At 41.9% G+C, this 27,507-nt stretch overlaps 4 protein-coding genes across 15 annotated transcripts in view; 1 reads left to right on the top strand and 3 right to left on the bottom strand.

Annotated features, from left to right (window-relative positions):
• acap3b (ArfGAP with coiled-coil, ankyrin repeat and PH domains 3b) overlaps nucleotides 1-5,715 on the bottom strand; it is a 34,938-nt gene extending 29,223 nt beyond the window's left edge. For 3 of the 6 annotated variants that reach the window (XM_037251276.1, XM_037251278.1, XM_037251279.1), the window contains exon 1: nucleotides 5,476-5,713. In XM_037251276.1, coding sequence (XP_037107171.1) covers nucleotides 5,476-5,522 — 47 coding nt within the window. In that variant the 5' untranslated portion in view covers nucleotides 5,523-5,713. Of the gene's footprint in view, nucleotides 1-5,475 lie in introns of all 6 variants that reach the window. The other 3 variants (XM_037251280.1, XM_037251277.1, XM_037251281.1) reach the window with 2 other exon arrangements.
• A 739-nt stretch (nucleotides 5,716-6,454) lies between these two features.
• Nucleotides 6,455-11,427, top strand: pusl1 (pseudouridine synthase like 1). The gene is made up of 8 exons (XM_037251536.1): nucleotides 6,455-6,712; nucleotides 6,788-6,848; nucleotides 7,109-7,296; nucleotides 8,859-9,008; nucleotides 10,347-10,517; nucleotides 10,715-10,769; nucleotides 10,909-11,071; nucleotides 11,330-11,427. The coding sequence occupies exons 1-8, from the start codon at nucleotides 6,639-6,641 to the stop codon at nucleotides 11,392-11,394; spliced, it is 927 nt and encodes a 308-aa protein (XP_037107431.1). The 5' UTR covers nucleotides 6,455-6,638; the 3' UTR covers nucleotides 11,395-11,427.
• Nucleotides 11,428-11,476: 49 nt separating this feature from the next.
• On the bottom strand, nucleotides 11,477-17,960 carry LOC119122886 (ATP-dependent RNA helicase DDX19B). 7 transcript variants are annotated; one of them, XR_005097970.1, is made up of 14 exons: nucleotides 17,314-17,960; nucleotides 16,805-16,844; nucleotides 16,651-16,722; nucleotides 15,872-16,007; nucleotides 15,501-15,593; nucleotides 15,305-15,407; nucleotides 15,078-15,192; nucleotides 14,812-14,989; nucleotides 14,273-14,510; nucleotides 13,924-14,086; nucleotides 13,308-13,499; nucleotides 13,068-13,185; nucleotides 12,559-12,627; nucleotides 11,477-12,397 (listed from the first exon to the last, which is right to left on the bottom strand). XR_005097970.1 is itself a non-coding variant. In XM_037251531.1 (12 exons), the coding sequence occupies exons 1-12, from the start codon at nucleotides 17,374-17,376 to the stop codon at nucleotides 13,124-13,126; spliced, it is 1,455 nt and encodes a 484-aa protein (XP_037107426.1). In that variant the 5' UTR covers nucleotides 17,377-17,960; the 3' UTR covers nucleotides 11,477-13,123. The 7 variants fall into 7 exon arrangements, 4 of the variants coding, with proteins under 4 accessions (XP_037107426.1, XP_037107427.1, XP_037107429.1 ...); XR_005097968.1 differs by having other exon boundaries at nucleotides 12,559-13,185; XR_005097969.1 differs by having other exon boundaries at nucleotides 11,477-12,627.
• Nucleotides 17,961-22,823: 4,863 nt separating this feature from the next.
• On the bottom strand, nucleotides 22,824-25,573 carry si:dkey-33m11.6 (uncharacterized protein LOC555986 homolog). Its single transcript, XM_037252378.1, has 2 exons — nucleotides 24,799-25,573; nucleotides 22,824-24,210 (listed from the first exon to the last, which is right to left on the bottom strand). The coding sequence occupies exons 1-2, from the start codon at nucleotides 24,965-24,967 to the stop codon at nucleotides 24,137-24,139; spliced, it is 243 nt and encodes an 80-aa protein (XP_037108273.1). The 5' UTR covers nucleotides 24,968-25,573; the 3' UTR covers nucleotides 22,824-24,136.
• Between the last annotated feature and the right edge of the window lie 1,934 nt (nucleotides 25,574-27,507).

Raw genomic sequence — 27,507 nt, 5'->3', positions numbered from 1 at the left:
CTGAGTGTCTGACGATGATGATTCACATCCTTTCTCCAAATTGCATCACAGTCTGAAGGTGAGAGAAGTACAAATCCGAAAACACGAGCATCAGAGAGAGAAAACGACAAAACAATGAGATTACTTCTCTCCCTTCTGTTCAGACGACTCTTTTTTTAAACGAAGAACTAAATGACACCAGATGATTGCCACATTGAGAAAAGAACAAACATCCACTTCAATCGAACGGATGGCGGTGAATTTTCATCATCGAACAACACGCAAATATGCTTTTTGCGTTCGCTTACATCAATAAACCCGAAGATAAAAAGAAACTTTAAGTTGACCGCTCAAACCCAAACGGGTCATTGAGTCTGCTTAACCTCTCACACTAAGAACTTAGCACATTTTTAAATTTAACACACCTACATGACCTAAACACACGCTTCTCAGTTACCTCCATTTTGCCACCATTCAACACATGTACATACGTGTAAAGTCCTGAGAGGGTTTATTCATGCGTGGCCTAACGTGTGACGTTCCGCATATTGCACAGCGACCATTTAACGACTTCCTGGGAAGCCAAATCTCTATGACGAATTTGGCATTTCACAGGTCCACCTCGGGCCTGCAGCTTGAGCGGAGAGAAGAAAAAAAAAAAAGACAAATCAGGTCATTCACGAGTCTGATGTTCACAACTGATAAAGCGGCTGCAAAAAAAAAAAAAAAACCACGAAATGTTTGTAACATTTCTCAAAAACACATACGCTGTTGTTCGACTGACAAACATCTTTTGAACCAGAATAAGCCAGTCGACAAGAACCTGGCATTTCAATTCATTTTGATCTGGAAAGTCAACCGGTGGGTCCGAGCGCCAATGTTGTGTGTCGACTATCGAGTAGATTGAATCAGAGAGATCGTGCTTGCCGATAATCCTATTTCATATAAGTCCCCGCAGCAGCACGTGCGGCCGAGCGACGGGAAAGCTGCTTCGTGGTGGATTCAGCGGGAGTGGCCACGTGCGGGGAATGATGTCAGGCTACTGTGTGTACCCACAGGCATGCAAAGACCACGTATGTTAAGAAAATGTGCTCAGCCCACGCATGACAATTTTGCATCCAGACTTGTTACTTTCACTGCTGGTCATAAGCATCTCAGCAATGTGTCAATCAGACGCTTATATAACGACAAGTGTGAGAGCCCGTCAGAACAAACAGAGAGACGCCTTGCTGCCCTCCGCTGTGCCACAGCATCCTCACAAGTCTTTGAAGTCGCTGGAATGTTTCGTGCTCCTGACATGACAGACGGTGGTCTTTCCTGCACTTGTGAGGAGACTTCTAGTAGTATTGACGGGATCTTCTTGATATTTTACAAGCACTTATTGCATCCGCTAAAAGGTCGAGACGGTTCGAAGGTTTGATTGCTACTCGAGTTCAAATGTTATTTTGCTTAAAGAGGATGAGCTTTGTTAATAGACAAAGCTCTTTGGGATCTAAAGTTGCTTTTTAATTGCTGATCTGAACAGATGACATGATTGCACAGGAGACTAGTGAAAGTAAAAATGAAAGACAGTAAAGCCCTCCCCCCCACGTACACTTAAAACAGTTTCCACTCTTCTGGGAAGACTTTGGACTTTGGGCATTTTTTTCCATTCGGAGCAAAGCAATATCAGGCCACAAATACATTGCCATCATAAAAGCGACTATATCAAATAGAAATAACTTGTTTGGCCCTGCTATACCTTCAAAAGAAAATCGACATCTCTGTGCTGCAAATCCGGAGAGATTATGGCCAAATGGAACAGTTGTTGATTTTATAGCATTTGCCAGATTTACGGAGCAAGCAATTTAGAGAAAATGTAGAATTCTTAAGCAGAGCTGTGCATTGTCAAATTATCTTTAACATAATGTGCAGTATAGAATAAGCATTGGGGTCACGTCGTAGCCGTTGGTTTAGATTGAGGCAACTTAATGTGAGTGGTCTGGAATCCGTCTTAATGTTTGCTGGTGTCTATTTCCAGCGAGGGTCAAAGGGGGATTTCAAAGTAGCAGTAAGGACACTGTGTGGAAAAAACAACTTCACTCTGCTGTCACTTCATCCTCTTACACTTTTCCAAACTCCGGCAATTTTAGCCCCCTCTCACTTAGGACGGTTGCATTTTCATATTTCAGGCAGCTGGCACATCAGTCCGCATTATCTCAGACAGGTGAAGAGATGATACGCAGGATTAAAAGCATGACGCAGGAAGTAATCCAGACATTTTTGCAAAGGCTCGGCGCCAGACAGATACCCAGAGCATCGAGAGGACACTTTAATCTGCAAATAAATAGACAGCAGATTTTAAAAGTCATGTCAGGAAGCCACATTTGCAGCACTTTCAAAATATTTTAAATAGATCAACATGATTGATTGTGGTCAATATTTCAATAAACCACAGGATTCCCTTCTTTTGTTCACAACCTTTTGCCACCCAATGCTGGCTTTTCAAATAAATATAGCCAGACAGATTGTGACCGCTCATCCGTTTTTTTTTCCCTTGCAAGTAACCATAGCAACCACTCTAGACGAGGCAAAAAAAAAAAACCTCGGGGGAAGCAGCACAACGTCATCTTCCACGCCCGCTCCACTTTGAGAAAGACACACAAAAAAAGTATTCTGCACGACAATACCCTTGTACACATGTGGCTAAACTACCTGAAACCCGGAGAGATGTGATTATAATCTCAGCCATCGAGCAGGTTGAACGACATTCACCTGCACGTATGAAGGTGAAGAATGATCATTCAAAGTCAGCACAAACATGAAGACTGTGTCCTAAATCAGTTTTGTTTTTGGAATGACGGCAGACACCCGTTTCAATGACGTCCCATTGTTTGTTTATCAAATTGTGAATGAGGCCGAGCCGCTCAACTTGTTCGGAGGCCATGCGGCAGAGTGGGTGAAGAGGAAGCAGACCGGTCCGGGTGTTGGGTTCTGTGCACACGCTGACCGGGGATAAATATTACTGGAGGCCATTTTTCATATTTACAAGACAGTTCAAAGACAAGGAAACGTGGCATATGGGTTTTGTTAAAGCAGAAGGTCGGTCAACAACTAAAATGCTAGCGCTACACAAAACTGTAGTTCTGTGTGCATATGTTGATCAAATTATTCGAAGAATCATTTTTAAACTACATTAGTGTGCCCTGCAGTTTGGTAACTGTTAAACAAAAAGTTCAATTTAGATTCAGAAATGAAATTTTAATGTGATGGATGCTGTAAAAAAAAAAACTGTGTATTTTGGGGGCCAAAACATTAAAATATAAATGATTCACATTTATGGCAACAAAGCAAGCAAGTTGCTGGCTCCCAAAAAAATGCTGAGTTGTTTTTAATTATATCCTTAAGTTGGAGGACAATACAGGGAACAATCAGTTCTGGAATTTTCTTATTTCTTTATTGTGAAATGTGGGACAGCCGATTTCCACAACAGCAAAACTAAAAATAGTTTTATTGAATTGCCCAACTTAAAACTTCATCGATTTTATTTTTTTTTTTACACAATATAGGATTGGACATATTCAATTGAATGGCGTCAACAGGTTACATGAGTGTTTGAGTGTTAGCAGGATTACAAAAAAGTAGAAAAAACTGAGCGATACAATCTAAATAAACCGCCCCCTTAAAGAAAATGGTTTCAAACTTCTGTTAATAGTGATGGATTTGATGCTGATGGTAATTTGAAAACCAGCCTTGAACAATCATTATACATAAAATGAAACTACCAGAAACAGCTAGCTCAATAAAAACCAACGGCTACCCAAAGCAATAAACGAGCCCGCCTCGATAGAATCAAATGACAACCTTCTTGTCCGACCACACTGAGCAGGTGCGCCAGCTTTATCTCCACACTGTCGAGGTGAATGAACACAGCAGGTGAGCGCGACACAGACAATGCAGCACAAAGAGGTTGATCAAATCGAACAAAGAGATGTTTGTTACAGATGCCCAGCATACCTTCAATACTCTTCCAATACTCAGTCATGCAAAAACATGCACAAGTTAAGACCTGCTGAGAGTGGGCGTGAAGGAGCCGCTGTAGCGTCGGGCGTGGGAGAACACAGCAATGACTCTTATGCTGCTTTTCTAAGATGACACAACAACCACAGCCAAGAAGCCGGTCACTTTGAAAACGCAGCACGACTCGAAACATTCCGACTTGCTTCAGTCACCTTCAATGACGAAGAATGTCCTTTTGAATTGCGGGAGCCCGACCTGATGCATGCAAGGATCATTTTATGGTTCCAACGTGTTGAAAGACTTGAGAAATCTGAACGCTTGTATTGGTTCAATCATTTAAGGCAGCTGATCAGTCGCATGATCAAACCAAAAAAAAAAAAACCCACAAGTGAGCCATTTAGAAATTTTGAATTGGGCAAAACCAGCAGTTGACGGTCAGCCACTCATAGAAACTCATTGCTGAACACAGTTGGTTTCTGCCACAGGTTCCAGCTGCCTGAAACCCTCAACATCATAAATGTGGAAAATTGGCTGACTGGATGTTTCTGGCAGCCAGGCAGAGCATTTGAGTCGCAACTACACATTGTTGTCTGCTGTCTATTTGCAAGTATCTATAACATGCTGGGTGTAAATGACAGAGCAGCCACCATTATGACCAACGGTTACATCATGACCTCATTTTTAGCCAACACGACATTCTGTCCTTTGTGTAAGGCGGATTTTTCCAAATAGCACTCAGCATTGGAGCAGTCAGAAGATATCGCTTCAACGCGGACCCTCTCTTTTCCTCTCCTGTGACCTTTCGTCCTCGCCATCCATCAAAGCGAATGCCGTGAGCACGCTCGCTCCATCCTCTGACTGAGGTCGTCTGTCATCTGTTAAACTAAACTAAAGGAAAGCAACACGTCAGAGACAGACGCTGACAGCATGGAACTACTTGTTTCCGTTGATTTGCATGTGAAGCTAGAAACCAGGCTGGCACGTGGATGGAGTGCGCCCCCCCCCCCTACCCACAAGGGGGCTAAACATCTGGATGCATGCCCGGGAAAAATGCTCTGTTTCCCGCAGAGAGCATTCAAACCTCCCCGCTGATTGCTTGGCCAGTCAAATGCAGCTGCGTGGACATCCACTATGCATTCATGCAAAAGCACGAAAGGTTTTTCTTTCACACACACACACACTCACTGTCGCACGAAGGCCACATAGATAAATGAATGATCTCAACAAGACCTATCAATTAAGCGAATGGCTCCTTAGTGGCCTGAGCATGATATACATTTGTCCCTTCTGCGTTTATACTGAGCCAACGTTGCTTGCAATACACATTCGCAAATTACATACATAACATAAATGCATTTTTACTAGTAATACAGCATTCCCCTTTAAATGCCATGAAGGAGCGGATGATTTATCCACCCTGTTGATGCAAGCACAATCCCAGGAGAAAAAAAAAATTATGCGTAAAAGAAGGCGTGCCGTTTAGCGCAGCCGTCTTACCTGAACCGGGGCGAATCCTTGATGCATTCTTCAAAATCCACCGTCATTTTTGCGTCTTCGTTGTGTATTCCCGGATCAGTGCGCCAGTGTCATCGCCCGCGGCGGCTAGTCGCTGTGAACCGAGGGGATGGACGGCGGCTGGTCGTGTCCCTGACGCGCGGCAGTTCCTTCCCAGTGGCACCGTGACACCAAAAAGTCGAGCCGAGTGCTCAGTGACTGAATTACTACAAGCAGAGAGGAGGAGGACGGCTGGAGGGGAGGAGTGCGCGTTGGCGAACCAAGTTGGAAGAAGAGCGCGCCGACTAGCGACGACCTGCAAGAACAGAAAAATACCAAAGGTTGAAACAGGCAGAATCAGAATGAAATACGCTTAGATGAGATACAACCTGATTACATTTTTAATCCAGTAGAGTGCATTTTTATTTGTAACTTTACTTTACAAATTGTGCTTTTTACCTTTAAATCTTTTTTTCTGTTTAGTGCTACGTACAAAGTTACACAAAAGTCATGTTGCAATTTCCTGACACAAAATCCAGTCTCCATGAAAATGCATATTTGAAACACTGCACTGCTGCAATAACAAGATGACTTCATTTAATCACCATTCACACAATAATGCAAACATTTAACGTGATTCCACTTAAATACGACAGATTGATCCATTACGTGGCCATACAAGCAGTTTTCACAACTTCATCATGTCTGTTTCCTGTCAATATAATTTTTTGCTCATTAATTTTTATTGGGACAGATAGCTACTACTTGCCGACGTGTGATGTCGCAATCAAAAAGCGACAGAACAGAGAACGTCCTACTGCAACTATAACTCGTACATTTTAAATCGGCAAATGCAGAGTTTGGTATCGAACCATTGTGTGAATATATCTTTTCATTTGCATTTCGCTATGTAGCATATCAAATGGCCAAATTTGTCGGAACGCGAGTTGTCCTCTGGTTGTTAGAAGACTGCTTCCGGACTACAAATCCGAGTGTGCCTACATCCGGCTGCAACTCGCAGCATGTTCAACAATATCTTCTCTTCTGCTGCACGCACCAGCGCGACGTTTAACGGTTCACCCTTGTTGAGTTAGTTATTCAATGCATTTTTATTTTTTTTGCAAAAGTGTCCCCCTGTAGCTTTTAAGTATGCAACCCTTTTGCAAATGACATCGAACGAGGTCATGTCTAATCACACACGTTACCTCATCTTTTTCCAATACATTGGAACTAAATACAGGTAGGCCATTATTTGCATACAGTACATTTGATTTATGGAGCATAACCGGCATAAAGTGTTTCGTGTTTTATTCAGTGGTGCAGTCAAAGTGCCTCCACATCAACTGGAGAGAAAAGGGGTCCAAGATCACTTGGAGGTAACTAACTCAACACGATTTATTAAATGCTCAAACATCCTCTATTATAGGCCTAGTATCTAGTAATATTAAAACACATTTGTGGAGAAAGTTCAATATTTACACTGTTACTTGAGCAGAATTGAGTATTCTGACAACAAATTGGTAGCACGAACATGTATGTTAACCAAAGACTGGATGGCTGGATCTTAAAAAGTGAACTTTCCAATGAGATCTTATTTTATGTCCGGTCATTTCTCTCTCCCCCCCTGTGGCTACAGAATGCATTAAGAAGACTGAGGCCACTCAACCCAGTGTCTGTGTCCATTTCCAGCAGGACAGATAGTGGCGTCCACGCTCTCTCTAACTCTGCTCACTTTGATTTCCAACGCAAGAACGACAAGCCGCCATTTACTGAGGACATTTTAATTGAGGCGCTCAATTACCACCTCAAACCAGAGCAAATTAGGTATGTCGATTCAATGATCTTTCGCAGCACACTAGTGTGTATAACGTCAAAGAGTAGGAGTGGGATGAAGTCAAGCACCGAATAAATGTCAGAACAGATAGAGAGGTGAGAGTGTGAAGGAGAACGAGCCAATTGGGAAACAAATGGGGGAGAGAGAAGCAGAAAGGATCCCAGCATCCCACTTGCATCCCACTAATCCTTCAACCTGCAGAGAGAAGGTTTTCTCCGCTCTGCTTTTTGCTCTGTAGGATCCAATAACACACACGTATGCATCTGCAACACCCAATGGAAATAACTTTTTCCTCGACTAGTGCAAACTTCAGGATGAACACAACACATTGTAATGTCTCCTAAGACCGGAGTTTCCAAAATTTGAGTTTGGACCCAAAACAGATTTGATCGGGTTCCCTATTGACACTCTGTTTACTGATTGAAGGCACACAGTTAGTTGGCAAACTGCCTTTTTGTTAAATAGAAATGTGTGGTGATGTGTTTGTTTTGCAAACGCTGTCACTTCACATTTCAGCAGGTGCCATTAGAAGACGTAAAGCTTTCAAATGCCACGTGTCGCATCCGATCCCCTCCCTCGTAACCTACTTTCTCTTCTCGTGCACTGGAAACACGCACACACACTCGGGCACTGAGCTCTCTAATGTAACTCGGTGAGCAGAAATAGGCCTGCTAGCATGCGCACATGCATGTATGATGCATACAGCATCGTTCTTGACCCTGCCACCTTCCGACGGTCACCTCCTGCGTGAGCATGCCAACCAAGCCTGTCTTAGTGAGTGTTGTGGCCTGGAAGAAAAGTCCAATTTTTTGCAACCAACATTGTTTCCAAGATTAACCGATGGCAGTACTATAACAAATAAATATGCATAATTGACAATACATGTTGTGAAAAGACCATTTTCTGACAGCTGATCGACTCAACAGCTCATTAAGATTCGAGAAGAAAAATGCATATGGCACATCCAATCAGGATTTCTTCATGTGGTGTCAAAATCTGGTGGTTCACCATTGTGCACAGTTTCAATTCAAAGCAGATGTCGTGATTGGAAATGACACTGACCTTAATTCCATTCAAATACCACACACAGGCCGATTCATTGTTTCCCATCGCTGGATCTGATATCAAAAGAGAGAGTGGTCTAAATGTCACAAGCAGGAAGCGTTCAGTGTCCCTCTGCTGGATGCACATCAAAGCTCGTCTCATCCTGAACTAATGCTAAATATTTGAGCGTAAGCGCTCGGCTCTTCTGAGCTCTATGCTCTCTGACAATGGCTGCGCTTTTGTATAAAAGCTGCATCATTGGCATTTTAGACAAAGACCCATGCACAGGTTTTATGACTTGTATTAGAAAACCATCTGTTCCAATGTGGGAGAGAATGAAGGATGCTTTTGATCAGTAGTCGCATTAGCCTTGCTAGCTAGCAGCATGACCTTTCCTGTTTTAGTGACCTTTCCTGTTGTAACTATGCCTGCCAGCATACTGACAATGTTAATACTGCATTCTAATATTCCAATGATGTAACTAATACATATTTCCCCCCTTTGCCAGCGTCACCCGCGCCTATCGCGTGCCAGATGACTTCCACGCCCGTTTTCGAGCCCTCTCCCGGACGTATGTCTACCGCATCGCCCTGGGTATTTCCCATCCCTCTCAGCTTCCCCTGGTTGAACGCGACATGTGCTGGAATCTCCGCCACACGTGAGTCAACGGTGTGCGATGTATGATTCCCACTCATACAGAGCTCAATCGTATGCCCTACCTCCCTCCCTCCCTTGCAGAAACAATAACATGTTAGACACATGAATAATCCACATGTGCTCAGTCGCAACTGCAAATTAGGGCCAGTCGACTCAAGTCAAACGTTTTATCCGAGCCGACGTCCCAAAAACAAAGGACATGCAAAGATGTGGGAAACAATGGATGTCGGGGTGAGAAAGAAAGAGGGGGGAATGTTTTTGGAAGAGATTTGCTGCTTACATGATGTTCTCTTGACGGGAATTGGAAGCAGGAGCGTGATGAAACACATTTTAGGGAGCACGTACTGTAAGAGCATTTGTCGTCTCTTTTTTTTAATTTTTTTTAGGGAGGGCGGAAAGTAGGCCAAGATAAGCTGCGGGCTTAAACACATGCCGAGCAGCACCCACACGTCTTCTTCTCTCGCTCTCCTGATCAGTCTTCCCCTGCTTTCTTTCGCTTCGTTATCCCGTCTCACATTTTCAGCATCCGCCTCGTCCTTCCGCCCCCGAGCATCCCCGTTTGATCTACTCTTGCGTCACTGCTGAAAGAAATGTCCCCCTCTCTCATCTGCTTTTGTCAAAGCCGAATCACGATGACCTCCACAAAACCAAAAGTCGTGTCTTGCGCCATCCATCAGCAACCAGGAAGTAGTCACTAACATACAGATGGAAAAATGAACACAAATACAGTATTAAGTTATTTGTCGAGAGGCTGTCATAGATTTGCTGAGTCATCACGTCACAGTTTAAAATGCGAGAAAACCTCGTCACGTTTCAAAACTGTTGCCTTTCAGGTGATGTGGTCGTACAAATTCATTTCCGTGTCTGTTGAACACGCTTAAGCAGTAAATGAAGCTCGTGTTTTCCACTTTGTTCATTTCAGACCCGCTGTCACGTTCCACATTTTGAATGAAGGCGTTATGCTCGTAATTAGTGAGACATTCTCTTCATTCTTCCCCGCTCGCTGTATCTATCAGATCATATTTGAGAGCTGACATTCGCTTGTTGAGGAAACCAGGCGCCAGCCCACCCTCTCCACCATCCAGCAAGCCTCACATTGGCACGCTTGAAACGCTTTCGTGGCGTTGTGACTCAGAAATATGTGCAAGTTAACCAATAAATTATTCCACGGCTACAAATGGAAAGTGTAAATTGTGACGTGTTTCAAGTGTCGAATCACACATCTACAGGCGAACCTCTAAAAAGTCCAACCGCACCAAAATATGACTTCAAAAGAACGAAATTGATCTGTACAACTTGTCTTGTAAATATGATTTTGGTCACACTTGTTTGTTGTCAGCGAGCTCGATATGGAAGCAATGAGCGAAGCGGCCACCATGTTGATGGGAACTCACGACTTCGGCAGCTTCAGGGCAGTCAACTCCGACATGCCTTTCAAAAACCCTGTAAAGACGCTGGATGTCGCCAGCATACAGCCTGGGAGAGCATTTGCATGTGAGCACTTCCACAGGTAAACAGGGTTGAACGAGTAAAGTAGACATACAGTATTGTTAAGCAATTAGGATATAGGAAGAATTTATATGAATGAATAATTACCTACTAATTTGAGGAAAAGGTCTACCAAATGACAAGGTTTTTTGTACGCATACCAAGATGGTAGACGCATGCAAAATGGATACTCTAACATGGTTCCATGGTATCTTGCAGAGAGATTCCATTTTGGGAGTTGACTTTTCAAAGCAAATCTTTTCTATACAAGCAGGTACGTTGCAATATGTTCCGCTGCACATATCCAGTATATTCCCATATCGTCCCATTAAAACTCTCCTGGAATTCTGTAATCACAGTACCTTGTTTCTTCTTTAAAGATCCCAAGCTAAACTGTGTCATTGTTGCTTCAGGTGCGCAGAATGACGGGGGCCCTCGTGGCCGTGGGCCAGGGAAGGATCTCACTCACCGAGCTGAAAGACATCATGGAGGCTCGGGACACTCTGGCTTATCCACCGAATCTCGTTGCTCCACCCCGTGGCCTCTTCCTCACCAGGGTGGACTACAACAAGTCGGGTAAGTAAGCAATTAGTTGAATCACGGATTATTCTTGACTCTTTTAATATCAAGACTTTTTTCATATCAATTGTAAATGACTTAATCCTTTATGGGAATTGTACAAGCAATGTATTAAATAACACAAGCAATCAAATACATTCACTGCTGTATGCATCTCATGGGGCTTCATGCATTGCTTCACAGCATCTGTAGTGTAGAAAAAGTTAGGTTTGATATGTTAATTACTGAAAGAAAAACTATTTTGTGTTCCATCAGATCTGCTGCTCTCACCAAAAACCTCAACTGAAGTTTTGATGAGTGATGCACAAACTCCAAACTGAACATCCATTTAATAAAGTTTTTATTTAAGCCTCTCTGGTTAATACTGTTTTTGTTGTATGACACATAGGACGCTGCAAACAGTTGACCACCTACACATTTTTATTCAAATGAATACATGACCGTATCCGTAGCTCAGCTTTTTGACCACACAAACAGTTGAGCCTATCTTGTTCTAAACACATTACTCTTAAGACTACTTCCTGTGTGTCCATGAACAAAAAGGTATCTTCTAATATCAAACAAGGTTTACAACATGGGGAGTGTTGCTGCTGTGTGCGCATCTAAACAGACTGTGGCATACCACACACACATGCCCACCATGTCTTACGCTACATCCAAATGAAACTGCATACACGGTTTTGTTTTCACAGATGATCCATGTGGATATTTAGTACTCAAGCCTTAAATTTGGCTGCATGTATTCCCTGCAAACAGGAATGAATAAAAGCGGACCACCGCCACCAGTGTTGACAGTGCCAGTGGGAACCAAATGAGGTTTGTTGAAGGTTCAATCTGACCCTTTACAGTCCTTCAATGATTTGAAGGACTGATCTCACATGTTCACTCACTGATAGATACAGCCAATCTTTTTTTTTTTTCTTCTTCTCTAAAGCTGCGACAGTCAAAGTTGAACCTCATGAGGAATGTGTTTTTGCACTTCTCAGAAGTGACACTAATCAGTCACACAATTTATTTGTCCCCGTAGATTTTAAATGTGTACACAAGTACACGTCCTCTATTATGCGACCGTGTTTTTTTAACACGGTAAATCTGATTGGCATAGGTCCTCAAGTCAATTCAGTATTTGGTTTAAGAGTTCAATAGATACAAATTTCAAGTGTCATTCAGCATGTGAAGTCCAATATTTTGGATTACCAATAACAAAAGTATATGAATACATAATGCACTTGAGGAAGGCTTTGTGTATTTAGCTCACTCACAATCATTGAGAACTTTGTAGTTTGGATGATGAAGAAGAATGGTGCACAAGTCCAACCCTGACTGAGGAGATTGTGAGACAAAATCACATCGAACCTTAATGGTTCACATCTTTAAAAAAAACTAAGAATCACGTCACATGTTTAAAAACAACTACATGTTACAGCTGAGCAGTCTTAATACTCTATAAATAAAATTGTGAGGGACGCGTGACTGGGCCTTACTCCAGAATGATCTAAAATGTTGAGGAGTTATTGGTAGGTCATCTCCATTTTGGCATTTGGCTACGCACCCTGAAGATAAGTTGAGGTTAATTTCATTTCTGTCATGTGAGTATACTCTAAATTTGCATAGACCCTAAAATCCATCCATCAGTCATCACCCAAAATGACGCCTCTGCACTCAGAGCAGCAGTATACCCAACTTCACCCTTTCCACACACTGTCAATGTTGTAATGACCTAAAGAGGATACATTCATGAAAAATGTTCATATATGTATGAACAGCAGAGTCAAATGGGGTTTTAGGAGTTACTTGACAGTTAAAACGTGTACAAGGCGAGTCTCTGTTTCAGCATTACAAAATAAAATTTCATTATAGTAAAAAGAGTGAAATAGGGTATGTTCCACAGACTGAAGTGTATGTAAACGTGCAGTATATGTGGTTTTGCCCCCTCCACCCTAACGGCTTAAAATAAAATACAAACTTAAAAAGCCAGCATAAAGAAGCATACAGTCTTTGCAGAGCGTAAGTCTAGCTGGCGTCCACTTTGTCAGCACACTTGGTCTTTCAGTTGGCGATCTTCTCGATTTCATCCAGATCGTGTGTGTCGAGTTTTTCAATTTTTTTATCTGGAAAAGAGAAAACCAGCGAGTGTTTTTTTCTGCCAGTGGACGAATAAAAATGCACATATATATATATATTACATTGAACCTGGCCAATACAATAGATAATGGCAAGGATAAATACTTACTAAAATGCTCCTGGATCCTGTTGAGAATGTTCATACTCATTCTGCTGTCCACCATGTTGATGGCCAGCCCCCTTTTGCCGAACCGACCCGTGCGCCCAATCCTATGCAGGTACGTCTCGTTGTCTGGGTTACCGTCCTGGTCTACAGGTAGGTCAAAATTGATCACCACCGATACCTGCTCCACATCAATTCCTGGTGGACAGCAAGTACAGAAAGAAAAAAAAAAAACAAGGCGAGAGGTGATAAGGGAAATTGACATTAATATTTTCAATGTATGAAGAATACATACGGTATCTTCTCTAATAGCATACAGGGTGTTGACAGTCAGAATACATGTTAAAACAATATTACAAAAGCAATTGATAGGGAGAAGTGGAAGACTAAATAATTGTTAAATATTTACATATTTCATAATTATTTTAGTCATTTATTTGCTTTTGTAATAAATTACTTAAATTGTGAAAAGAGCATCGACACCCTGTATTACTTCTACGGCCAGGCCGTCGCATCACTGCCTTAATTTTGTGACATATGTCCAATTTAATGTATTTTTTATTACTATACATACATATTTATAAAATAGATATGTTCAACTTGGTCTGCATGGGTTCCTCACCTCTGGCACAGACATTTGTGGTGACAAGCACCTTCTCCTTTCCATTTCGGAAGCGTTCAATGACAGCTGCCCTCTGCTCTACTTGCATCTCCCCGCTAAGCAGCGCCACCTGGTGGTTCTCTTTGGAAAGCTCTCCTGCCAGCCAGCCTGCGGTCTTTCTTGTCTGGATCACATGAAGGAAAGCAGAGTCACCAGTTCATTTACCAGCCAGACACTCAAGGAACATAACGAATTTATGCGACGCCAGTCTTGTGAAGTTCTTAATAAACTCTGGAACATTTCTCAGGAAAATGTGATACCATTTATAATCTATCAATCGGAAAGTGCTGGGGGAAGGGAAGTGCCTCACATGGCAGAAAATCATAGCCTGGGCTATGGTGATGGCGCCATAGATGTTGCACAGGGCTTCAAACTTTTCCTCCTTGCTGTTGCACAACACATAGTACTGCTTGATAGTATCCAGCGTCTCCTCCTCTCTTTTCAATTTGATGATATTTGGGTCGGGCACGATGCGCCTGGCGAAGTCCCACACGGTCTCCTCAAACGTAGCTGAGAACAGCAACATCTGGCAGTTTTTGGGCAGCATCCTGTGTAGCAAAGAACAAATTAAAATCCTAGCATCCTTCAGTGGAAACTCAAAATCCGAACAGACACACAAAGTGGACTCCCACATTTTCATGGTTCGGCTTTCGTAAATACTCCTAATTGCAGATTTTTGTGGAGGAACCTATTTGCCATTACTTGATAAGTTTTAAACATAGATTCCTTTGGTGCCATCCTGGTCCTCCCTTATAGGACCTTCATTTAGTCAGGCTATTATTGCCTTGTCTGGGCACCTACAGTAAAATTTTAATTTTCATGCGTGCATCTTTTAATATTCATTCTTACCTCTGGATGCGAATACTCTGGTCTTTGTGACCCTGCGTTGCGATCATGACATCAGCCTCATCCAGCACAAACACCCGAATCTTCTCGGGATCAATGAACCTCAATTTGCTGCACCAGTCCAGCATGGTGCCGGGCGTGCCAATGACTATCTGTTCCTGAAGCTTCACGCCTCGCTGCACTGGGAAATTTTCAAAGAAACTTTGTCAACACAAAAACACGCCGAGTACCAGACGAGAACGTCAACATGGCACTTGATGTGAACTTACGCCTATTTCCTCGTATGGCGTAAACTAGTTTGACTTCAGGATAGTTTTTGCCCATCTGCTCAATGACTTTGCCAGTCTGAAGCGCCAGTTCATAGGTGGGTGACAAACACAGGCACTGGTGGAAAAGGAAAAAGAGATTTAGAAATCTAACTCGCAGGTCACACAAGGACTAAGGATAAACCCATCTGCAGTCATTTGGATCACTGGTAAAATTTCTAAAAAATAACCTGGGGATATTTGTTGTCTGGATTGACGTGGCTGAGCATGGCAAGCACAAAGGCAGCGGTTTTTCCTGTTCCTGACTGAGACTGGGCGATGAGATTCTGTGGACTAAACAGAAAAATCAAAACAAACTGACTTTAGTCGCATCATATATTTAGTTCAGAAAAGTAGCACATCACAGTCAATGTACAGCATACTCACGGTTCAGCAAGCATCATAGGTAAGGCGGTCTCCTGGATTTTGGAGGGCCGGTTAAAACCCATGCCATAGACACCCTGAAGGAGCTGTGGTTTACTGCACATATGAGAAAAAATATTTTTGGTCTATTGATCAAGTTTGGCAGGAATACAACAAATTGGGCATGTAATGAACATCTAGCACTTCTGCCACACTTTTGCAGAACGCAAATTTTATTTTTCCCTTTTCAATACGAGCGCATCTGCCGTGGTGTGTAATGTTTATTGGATAACATCCACAGACATGAGCTCATTCTTCATTTATGGCAGACGCACCAAATCACTGCCAGGACACACAAGAGGGATTATGAATAAATTAAAGAATGATACACTTACAGTCGCAACTCCTCAAAGGACTTTACAGAGTACAGTGGAGAGTTGGGATCCTTCTGAAGAACTTCAACTTGATTTGTGGTGTTGACAAGATTACTTCTGATTAACTTGTTCAACAATGACTGGGCCGCTTTGTCTTCTGCGGAAAAAAAAGAGTAGAAATTGCGTTTTTAAGATGGGAGGAATTGTTACTGATCTGAAGGACCATGCAAAGCATACGAGTAAAAGCGACCATGATAAACTTGCATATACAGTGGTACCTCTACTTACGAACGCCTATACTTACGGACATTTTGAGATACGAGCGGAAGCTGCGCGGATTTTCTGCATCTACGTACGTGCCAATTTTCGACTTCTGAACCGACGCAAACTCATTAATTGCACCAAAAAGTAATGACGAGTATGTGAACACGTTGCAAGGAGTATGTGGAAGCATACAATAATTTCTTAGCATGACTTATTTTTTCTGTGTCTTCTCTGGGGTATTTCTAGCAAGTGTTGAAAATTATAATATAATATAAATACCATCATTGGACCACATCTTTTTATTTTGATGTTCTACCTTTTTGGTTTGGAATATAAACAGCATCATTGATCAAAGCTTTTTACTTTGATCCAACTTTTGCTCGATTGGATCACAGCTTTTTACTTTGATGTTCTACCCTTTTGCTCCATCATGTCTATTCGGTCCATAATTATGTCAGCACAATTGTTGTGAGGAGCGTTTGGGGTGACAAAACAATTCAATTACTGTATGGGAATACATAATCACATCAGCTTACCACGGTCATCTTCATCTGTAGTCTTTCCTGGAGTCTTATCTCCCGCTTCTGACTTTACAAAAGTACTGCCTGCTGATGATACAGATGTTCCTTAGCAAAATCACTTTATAGCCTTTTCATGCTTGAAATTAGTCTCATCACTTTGCAAACATACCGTTTTCTCCGGGTGCATCCTTTAGTTGAAGGTTTCCAATCTGGAGAAAAACAGTTTACCACAGTTGACTAGGAAAACATGTTAACGGCAGTAATGGTCAACTGTTATATATATTTATAAACGTGACCCTGAAACATAAAACTTGGAAAGCACAAATCTAGAAGAAGCCAATGCTTCTACTTAATCAGGTTAAGCTATTTTGGAACCTCTTGCATCATTCAGTTGCCAGCCAGTTAAAGCTGTCTCAATGAATTACCTCTTTGATGGTAGCTTCTGCAAAAGCTAGCAACGCACAAGGCACGCAGCAATTCGTTACCGGCTAATTTGGGGCATTTTAGCACTTGCATTTAAACTAAGCAAATATCCGAAGGCACGGCAATACACGCAGATTTGTGTTGAAACAATGTCTGGCTTAACGCCAGACAAATAGTAAGCATTCATTTTGTACAGCGCTAGGCCTATGACTAAAACATCTTCAAGGCTAACTCAACGTAAACTAGCACATTTACATTTACTGATTCTGCTCCCGCTTCCTGTTCGTCAACAGCCTGGGCCCAAGAGTCCGAAGCCATCGTTGTTTCCCTTTGTCGTTATTCTAAAGACTGTGTGTGTGAGAAAAGTAGGATGCAGTACTTCACAGTCACAATGGCGTGCCAGAGCCTTGTACAACAGCAACGTCTACCGAGTGGAAATGAAGTGCAGGGAAACAGTTCCTCCGTATTAAAGGTTCCTAGCAGGATTTCCCTCAAACATAAAAAGGAATATTGTGAAAATGATTGCTATTTACAAAACAAAAGTGTCAAAATTCAAAATGATGTCTAGGTTCGAAGATTACCCTGTTAGAGCTAATATAAAATCTGAAGACGACAGTATTTTCCATTTATACTAATTACTAATTAAATATTATTAATGTTTGATAATGTTTTCATGGACACTGTCAAGGCAGTATCAATGTAACTTTACTATATATGATAATACTTATATCATAATCATCCATCCATCCATTTTCTGTACTGCTTGTCCCCACATAATAATAATTAACCACAGAAAATCTAACAATGTCCTCACACGCACATTCACACAAGCACATACAGTGCAAATACTTTCTCTCCGTTCCTGCTGCTCTGGGTGTGTGTTTGTGCATGCACACGTGTTAGAGTTTGCCATCACACAGGGCGCATACTCAGGGTGACCTCTGCAGTCAGGCCACTGTGGCTGTCTGTCTCCTCTTTAATTGAATACAAAATTGATTTCACACATTTCACCATGCAGTTTTACGCGGAGAGATAGATAGAAGATGACACTGGCTTGGGATTGTGCTGCAGAAGATTGCATTGATCGCAGTTCCATCAACTGGGGGTCAACACACGGTGCTCTTTGTTCTGTGTGTGAGTCCAAACCTCTCGTATGCCTTTTGCATAACATAGTAGATGAGTGAAACGTCACAACATGTGAGAATGAGCATGCTTGGAGGTGCTTATTATCAGTTTTGGAGAGAAATTTGTCGAAAAACCTGAAGGAGCATTTATACGGTAACATCCAATCACGTGCCTCGCCACAAATATCCATGGCAACTGAAAAAGTAAAAGATATGAGCTCTCCAGAGAATTGGGGAAAGAGAGAGAAGGACTTGCAATCTCGAAATAAGGACTCGTTTTATGAAGACATGAAGTTGAAATTGGATTTCTGCATACTATCATGCATTATTGCTCACATAAAGTAGCTTTGCTCTTGGTTCTGTGGTTTCATATTTTGACTCTACTTAAAATATATAAGTGATAGATGCTATTTAAATAACATCAGAACTGAATAATTGCACATTACAAAATATTTGTAATGAGTTAGATGATTTGTGAATTATGTTATTGTGCATATTTTTCAATGCATTATTTCACAGGTTGCCGATAAACATGGCATGGATGCATCAATGGGTGCGAAAATACAGCGGTTGGACACAGGCGTGGAATGAGAATGCATGAGAAAATGCAAGGAGGGGCCTGACGACTGGTTGGTATTCCTCAGGCTTAGAGCCACAGAGGCTGATGGTGCAAAGTGGACATCACATTGGAATTTCAATCGGGATGAGGCAGCTTTACTGCTTTGGCCTGTGAGATTGAGCTTTTGTGTACATGTTGTTCTACTATCTTGATCAAAATAGCAATGAAATGAATAAGAAAATAAGATCGTGATCAGAACAGGATGTTTAGAAAGGACAAGAATCCATGACAAAAAATATCTAAATGGAAACAAAACATGTCAATTCACATGTTTGTTTCAGCCCACATCCAAAATCATGCTGGATATTTTTGACTTGATCTTGGTGACTGACAGGAAAACAACAAAGCCACCTTGCAGACTGATCCTGTTGAGATGAAAATGAATATTGGTGCTCAGCATTTTACAATTGAAGTTTTCCACTACAGTTCTTTGTATATGCCCTTTATCGTTAAATGTTTGAGTGACTTTATTTCAATGTTGATTTTTTTTCCCGAGGATCAGTGTTCCTATTTGTTTCAAGGGAGACTTCGTTCCACCAACTCGTTGAGGAAACAGCTGGATTGTTACGTAAAGCACAATAGGGACAAAACAGCCCGGAGCCCTTTTGTAAAACGTGAAACGAGATTAGTTGGACTTTCCGTTAGCTCAGTGTAGTTTGGAGTTCACTTCTATTGATGATCACCAATCGTCCATGCTCATTCATCTTATCAGGGCCAAAGAGCTCCAAGGCTGAACAATTTTCAATTCCTTAATAATTTATTGATGCCGGGCAGTCAAATTGCATATCAATAATGTAGAGGAGCTCAGTGCAATGTTGATACAAAACACCCTCAGCTCATTCATGCTCAAAGAACTGCCGATATATGTACTATGTTTGCTCCCACGTGATCCAGTGGTGGCCTCAAGCAGTGATCCAGAGCGTATGAGTCAGCTTTCTAATGTTATATATCATACCTGTGGGAACTCGTGCCTTGCTGAAAGTTTTCATCTGAGTGGTCACACTGCAGGTGGAGAAACAACAACAACAAAAAACATCATTTTGCAAAGAGAAACGCGGAAATGATTTTACATGTCACTCATTTAAGTGTAAATGAAATCAGCCTGTACTGTATTTCCTATTTTGAAAGCAGCAAGTCAATTTGGAGAAAGAAAGCTTACAAATGATCGTGATGAGCGCTCTACTCTCAGGCTTATTGAACAGTCACACTCTGATTTTGGGTGCGGGCCAGTCACACATGTAGGACAAATTAATGAACCAATGGCCAATTTCCATCTGGGTCAGCATCTTTTATTCACAAGGCACGCGCCGTGCACAGTTACATGTCATCCTGCCCCCGAGGGCCCTGTGGAGACCCACTCTGCCAAAGCGAGATGGTCCATCATTTTGTTCTGTTTTGAAAATAATCTCCAAGTAACAAATTAGCTGGGGGGCCCTCAAGCGTTTCCCTTTTGTTGACCATCCCACTTTGGATATTCAAGACTAGTGTGTGTGTGTGTGTGTGCGCCTGTGTGTGTTTGTTCAGAAGATGTCAGCTTGCTATTCGCCGATTCATGGTGCTTTATCGATGTGCATGAATATAAAAACACGTGATACCCAGAGCTTATATTGTAGTCTGTCTGCAGCAATAATAATTGGTATTGTATTGTTGTTGTATTATAAATGACTTTGTTTCTATTAAAGTGATGCAGGGTCCAAGAGAGAGAGAATGAAAAACATTGTTTTCAGCGGCTGCAAGTCTCTTTAATTGATGAACTCCGCATGACCCCGTTTCTGGTGCGCACTGCACTGTGATGCATCACGCCCAATATGATTTGGGGAATAAATTAAAGCACATGAGGAAACGGCTTGTTCCAAAAGATGGAAATTAGCTGTCACAACAGAACCCTGGAATACACAGCTTCAGGTACACATACACAGAACTACATCCAAAGACAATAATATTACACGGTGGAAAGAAAACACGTTTATTATTCTTGCTGTGGTTTGCAGCAGCAGGTATACAAGTACATCTTATCACACAGAAGGATGTTTTTAATACTTGGTCACCTTATGGAGAGGACGATATATTCGTATTAAACAACATTCGGTATGATGCAGCACAGGTGAGTGTAAAGTGTAAACTCAAAGCACAAAAGTGGAAATGCAATGAGATGAAGTTGTTTCTTTGCGCTTGAAAACAACACTGCACCAAAATGAAGCTCGATCTCAGCCGTTGATTCCTCAGCATGGACGTGAAGCGGCAACTGAGAGAAATGGAGAGAGTGAGAGACTGGGGATGTGGTTGCTATAGAAACCATCTGGTGGGTCTGAACGGTTTCTCCCTGGCATTCATTTCATCATTGAGAACTCGCTCTCTCTTTCTCTTCCCTTCTTCCCTCCATGCTTCTCTTATCTGCTAATCTCTCTGTGAATCTTCCTCGCATTATACTTCCTGTTCTCCTCACTTGTTTAACGTTAATGCAGCATGCTCCCTTGTTTGATCCTTTAAGTTGCTTTTCCAAATTTTCATGGCTCTGTCCTGACAGTCCCATCTGCCCGACTTGGATTCTTACCCTCTTGTTTAAACAGCACCCAAGGACAATGTCCCCGGGCCAAGAATTTGCTAAAAATGACTTCAAACTGGATTGCAATCTAAGAGCCACCACAGTTGAAAGATTGACGTCATCTGCAATCACTAATTTAGCGGCAAGCAAAGTGGCGTTTAACAAACTTACTGCACCATCATTTCAATATTTCACTAAATAAACAAAAGCAAGCTGTTCAGATACCTTCAGGGACTTTTAGGTTTCCTGCGAGTGGTCGTCCTGTCAGTCGGAGAATACTTGATCCCACAGCCAGTTCAGCACATATACAGGAGCCAAAAGCCTCTTCATTCACACAAATGAAGCTTTGAGGTCAATGCCCCAGCTCCAAGGTTATGAGACAAAATGGTGAAGAGGTTGTCTTGCTGTGTAAGAGGTCAGAGTTGTCAGGAAGGAAGCTAACAAGCTATTATTTATGTCCAGCAAGTATTTCATATGTCATACCTTGAGAGACAATATTATCCAATATGTCAGACTTATAGTTAATAAAACTTCACTTTGAGCCCCAGAGGTAGTAATTAATTCAGCGTGGAGTGTAATTGCATAGCTGAGATGGCGTCCCAGAATTATTTCACGTTCAAGTCTGCCCAGCTGGAAGTGAACGGGATCTGTATGATGTGTACAACTGTATCACCCCGAAAGCGGTTTCCAATATTTTGTCCCAGGTGAGCAAACAACAATTGTGTTGTGGGACAAAACTTGAAATTTCACTGCAACTTTCCCGATGAGGGAACATAGTGCAGTAGAGTAATATTATGCCCGAAGTGTGCAGCCTCTTATCCCATGTGAGGGAACAGGCTGTTGCTGCAGTAAGCGGCGTGCATCGTCATGGTTGACTGCTGTCTCGGAAGAAGGGACCGGGATAATGTGGTCACGCCACGCAGTGAATAGGCACTTTGGAGAGATAAAAGAACAAGGAACATTCCATTACAGTTAGCGATGCTATCAAAGCCCAGGCTCGGGGAAAAGTGTTCCGCAACCCACCGCAGTATCCATCCGGCAGCGCGAGGTGCATCTGTTACCATGGTAGCGGAACCCAGGCAGCCCCTTTCATGTCTGTCAAGAGGAGGAGGAGGAGGAGGAGGAGGAGAGGCATGCAATATGTTAGTCCGGCCTGCGGTTGAAGCTGAAATAGACGTGCGTGCTTGGACGTGTTGTCGTCCCTTGTATTTACGCATTCCCTGCCCGCATCACGGCGGTCCCCGCTCGCTGACACTGGCTCGTCACACAACATGAATCATTTAAAGGTGGAAATGTCACGTCTCATCAGTGTCGCTCACGCCTCAGTGCACCCGCTAGCACCATTTGCATCTGCACGACCATGAACTTAAAGCAGCACTTGATTCAAAAGACCGGCTGAGATTGGCAGATGCAAACAGCAACTTTATGATTGCAATTCGCCATTTGGAGAGAAAGTGAAAACAACAGCACAACGCATGTTTTTAGTTTTTTTATTGTTTGTTCATTTGTATCCCATTCCCGATTCCTTCCAATCGTTCAGATGAATGGGACGCTACTTTCTCACAGTGGAAAACGCCGATTTAACCGTCCTTGGCAGCCAGATAAACAATCTAGTATCAACTGTACACAACACATCTGAAAAGTCTGCCAAGTCCAACCCTCGTCATATAAAACTAGACTTTTGTGTTTTTGCTACACTTGTAAACATTACAAAACAAAACAAAAATCCACCTCGTCATTCCTGAAACAGTAAATAGTTTGTTATCGCCTTTATTACAAGATATGAGGCCACTGTACAAATAAGAGTGAACGATACAGTACAGTATTAAGACTGCTGCTTGAGGTTTGTCATTCAAAGCTGTTTCACGAGGTGCTTCAAGAATACACACAAGTTTCAGAAGCTCTGCTGCTGTGCATGCATGATTTTAACGTCGCCATGCATGAGTTGGTATTTTAAGCGTTAGCCCTAAAAAAAACAACAACAAATAACTTTTAGAAGTCAATGTAAAAGCACAAAAAAAAAAGAACGACTTGTCCGGTGCAGCACAGTATTCACCTCAGGTTTGGCACACACAAAATGATGCACAATGCAATATAAATAGTTTAGCAACAGTACAGTCATATCAACCAATCAAGGTGAAAGCCCGGAAGCTCACACGCATAGGTGGAAGGTACGTCATAAATAAATAACTAAATAAATGTCAGCTGCAAAAGGTAACAAAAAAAAAACAGGCAACATCGAGAATCAAATTGGGCAAAAGAAAATCCTCAACATACATAAACAACAAAGATTCACTGCAACACATTGTTTCCCCCAAAACAAAGAGAAATAGATACCAAACTTGTGCAAGAAAATGTATTCCTATATACAAATGTATACACTGATATATATATATATAATTTTGACCGTTATAGCAGAAATATGTGCTTTTGTTTCTATTTAATATTAATTTTTGCATCCTCTCCCTGATTTCTCTCCTTCGCCCATCTGAAGCCCCACCCCCTTCTCCATCCTTCTCCAGCTTTTCGATTTATGGCAAAACCCCTTCTTCTAGGGTGTGTGTGCTGGTGGTGGGGGGGGTCCACCTGGGGGTCTCTTTGCTGCCGCTGTGTGTGCATCTCCCATATGGCCGTGACTGCCATGGAGAGGAGGGTGTGTGGAAGTGCTGCTTGCTGCCACATGAAACAAAGTGCTTATATACAATGTCTTTGGATTACAACGGGTAAATATCATCATTTTAAAAAACAAAAAAAAACAAATTCAAGAGTGTCTTTAGGGAGGGGGCATTTCTACGCGTCCGCCGGGGTCTTCTCTGTACCATTTTTCAGTGCATCGTCATTGCCGGCCTCATCCTCGATCACCACTGCGGATGACAGAGGGAGCGTGTTAATGAAGAGGGCTTAGTGTCTGTCTGACTGACAAATTAAAGCTCATTATCATTGTTTGTGCCAAGCGGATTTGTGGAGGTAAACAAAATAACAATAATTATGTGAATGCATGCATGAAGCACCTGTGCTGGCCTTAGAGGAGCAGGACATGCAAACAAATGCATACATGATGCACATACTGTACATGCAAGTGCGTGTTGTGGTTGTGCACCACATCAAGTGCGCATGTGTGTGCGTGGCAGGCAGTACAAGTCACACATTGGGATTCACCATCAGGAATGCAGCACATACATAAAGACTTTTTTTTGGGTGCAAATGGTAATTAAATCAGCGTAAAGCGTTCATCTATGGGGAGCAGTGAGCGTTTTAAAAGCATTGCGCATCTGACTAGAGCTGCACAGCCAATAGCAAATGGAAAAAAACACAATAAAGAACACAAACGCAATAATTTCAGGGGGGGGGGGGGGGGGGGGGGGTGACACATCCACATAAAGGATAAAGTGGCGCAGCCAACATAACACGCATGCCAATTTAATTCAATATAATAAAAAACGTGTACCTACCCCGTTTGCTGCGGCCTATTTGTCCCAGCTTGGGCGGACGTTTATTCTGCGAACCGTTGAAGAAGTTGTTGGTGTCTTGAAGGCGACAGGTGAAGGAAAGGTGTTCCTCGTCGCCCTCGTTCCCATAATGACTGACTTTTTCTTCGTTGAAAGGCAGCACTTCCGACATTTTCAGATGCGTCTTGGAGCAAAACACGAGGCGCGCAAAGCTTGAAGCTCCTCGCCGATCGCGTGAACAACAACAACAAAAAACAAAAAGAGAAAAAAAATAAACGACACACACGACGCAGGCACGATCGAGTCTTATGTTGTTTACCCACAACACACGTGTGTGTCTCAGGAATAAAACACTGGAAATGTCCTTATATCATCCAATCGTGCAGCTTGGGCAACATTATTAAAAAAAAAAACCTTATTCCTTTTCTCTCCGCTCTCCGTTGATGGTTGTCTAAAAAAGAGAAGCGTGTTGGTTTGGTGATGGAGAATCGCGGTGGTTGCGCCCACTGCACGGAGTCGCTGGCACGGAAAATGTGAGGGAGAGATGCAAATAGAAGAGCGATGCAAAACGCGGATCCCGGGGAGACCTGGCGAGGGAGCTGTTTGATTGAGGGGGGTGTCTCTGGTGCAAAAGCAAAGCAAAACAAAAAAACACATTGACAGATAAGACACAATTTCGGATCCGCTTCCAGCTCAGTAGGTTTTGCACTCAGAAACTATGGCGCGTGGATGTACTGTGTGGGAAATCCAGTTGACACGACGAGGCAGAGATGCCAAAGCATGGAAGACACAATTGTGCAGCTTATTTGGACAGCAGGAATGAGGAAAAGACTCGGGCCAGTAGGTGGCAGTATCGTTACTATTTGACCTTTGGCCTCTAAGCGCCCTTGTTTTTCACTAGTCTGTTATGATTGTCATATTTCACTTCAGAACAATTTCATTGTAAAATACATTTTAATCTTAACCCCAGTAACAACCAACACAAGGACGAAAGTAGCAGGAATACTTTAATTGACTAGTTTACTGGAACAAAGGCTGTGTGTAAAAAGAAAGACATCAAATATAGCTTTATTACTACATGTAGTATTCATTTTCTCTATGGCACAGCTTTACAGTTCTATATAAGATCATTACAATTTTACTTTTACTATATCTCCAGAACCTAATGTGGTACATTTATCAGTGAGAAACACTACTTAAGAATAGACACCATCAGAGCTTTCAAGAATGTAAAGTCTTTGTTTAAATAATTAAAGAAGCAAGACATATAAAGGCGTAAGATTGGCTTCGGCTCACTCAAGACCCGAATGAAAACAAGCGTGATAGAAAATGGATGGACAGACGGAAAGCTTATTGACCAAGCCCAATCACAAATGGCCTTTTGGTCTCCTTGACCGACACTGTCTATTATTGCGTGTAATGAAGCTAATCTGAAGTAACATGACTTTCTTTTGCCGCCACCTCGCTCTTATGCAATAGTGACAGTATATAACAGTACATTTGCTACAGTGCATTGGAAGATGAGCTAAGCTAAAATCTCTTGGAAACATTTGCTTCCAAGTTTTTTACATTATGTACACTTTGTAACATTGTGACAAAAACACACCTATCTTTTTTTGTCATGCATCCACATCCCTGTTAACCTATGCAGGGTGCCCTTTGCAAGAATTAATCATCCATCGCCATTGACTACTAAAGCTTTGCAATGATAATATGCCATTATCAGCCTTATGGCAAGTCAGCGTCATCCACCCACGCACACACACACAGACACCTCTTGTACCACATTGAGCGTCATCTGAATAATTTATGCTCTACCCGAGAGACACGGCTTTGTATGGCATCCCGCAGTCACGTTTCCTGGACAGCCATTCATCTGACCTCAACCCGAGGAAACCTCAACAAATATTGTCATGATTTACTAGAAATACAAGTTGCACTGTAAAGAAATAATGTTACCTGTGATTGTATGACAAGCATCAAACATCTCTAGTAGCACAAAACATGTACTGTAATTAAAAATGACAACAACTAAAAATACTGTAACTCTCAGCCATGGTTGTATATGCAGATGTGTTTGTAGGGATTGTGGTTTAATTTGATTTAAATTTCAAACGAAAAAAAGAAATAATCATAATCAAAGCTTTAGTTTCTATATTATTTGGCAGTGACAAACCTGTTTCAAATCAGGAGTTGTGAGAAACCTGGATGTAATATTTTATGGCTTGCAACCATTAACCGTAGAATTTTTGGTTAAATATTGATTGAGAATATTTGTCATGGAAAATGTCAGGTTACAATTGTTATGAAAGCAAATGCAAGTAGATTAATCTGCAGTTCATTTTTGAGCACAGATTTATTCATTATTACAATTACTGGATTGAAGGGGAAATCCTGGAAAATGGATTTTCTTTTTTTTTTTTTTGAAATGGCTCAGCTTCCACTCGTAACAACTGCAAGCTGTCGGCAACAGCAGGTGGTGTCTGCTGCCAACTGCTGGAAACCTCACGCTACTGCAGTTTTACTCTTAATTCGTAATTAAAGTACAAACTAGTGAGGTCGTAAGTGACTTGTTTTTTATTTTACCACAGTTTAAAACAATTACCAGGCATCTCATTAACATGTTTCTGAGATGCTCCCATCAAAATATTTCAGAGATCAAGAATTACGGTACACCTTACATCATTGTACATTGACGAATATCATTGATTA

The sequence above is a fragment of the Syngnathus acus genome, chromosome 5 (genome assembly GCF_901709675.1).
Source record: "Syngnathus acus chromosome 5, fSynAcu1.2, whole genome shotgun sequence".
NCBI lineage: Eukaryota > Metazoa > Chordata > Actinopteri > Syngnathiformes > Syngnathidae > Syngnathus > Syngnathus acus.
The sequence above is the reverse complement of the archived record's forward strand: the minus strand, read 5'-3'. Positions and strand labels throughout refer to the sequence as shown.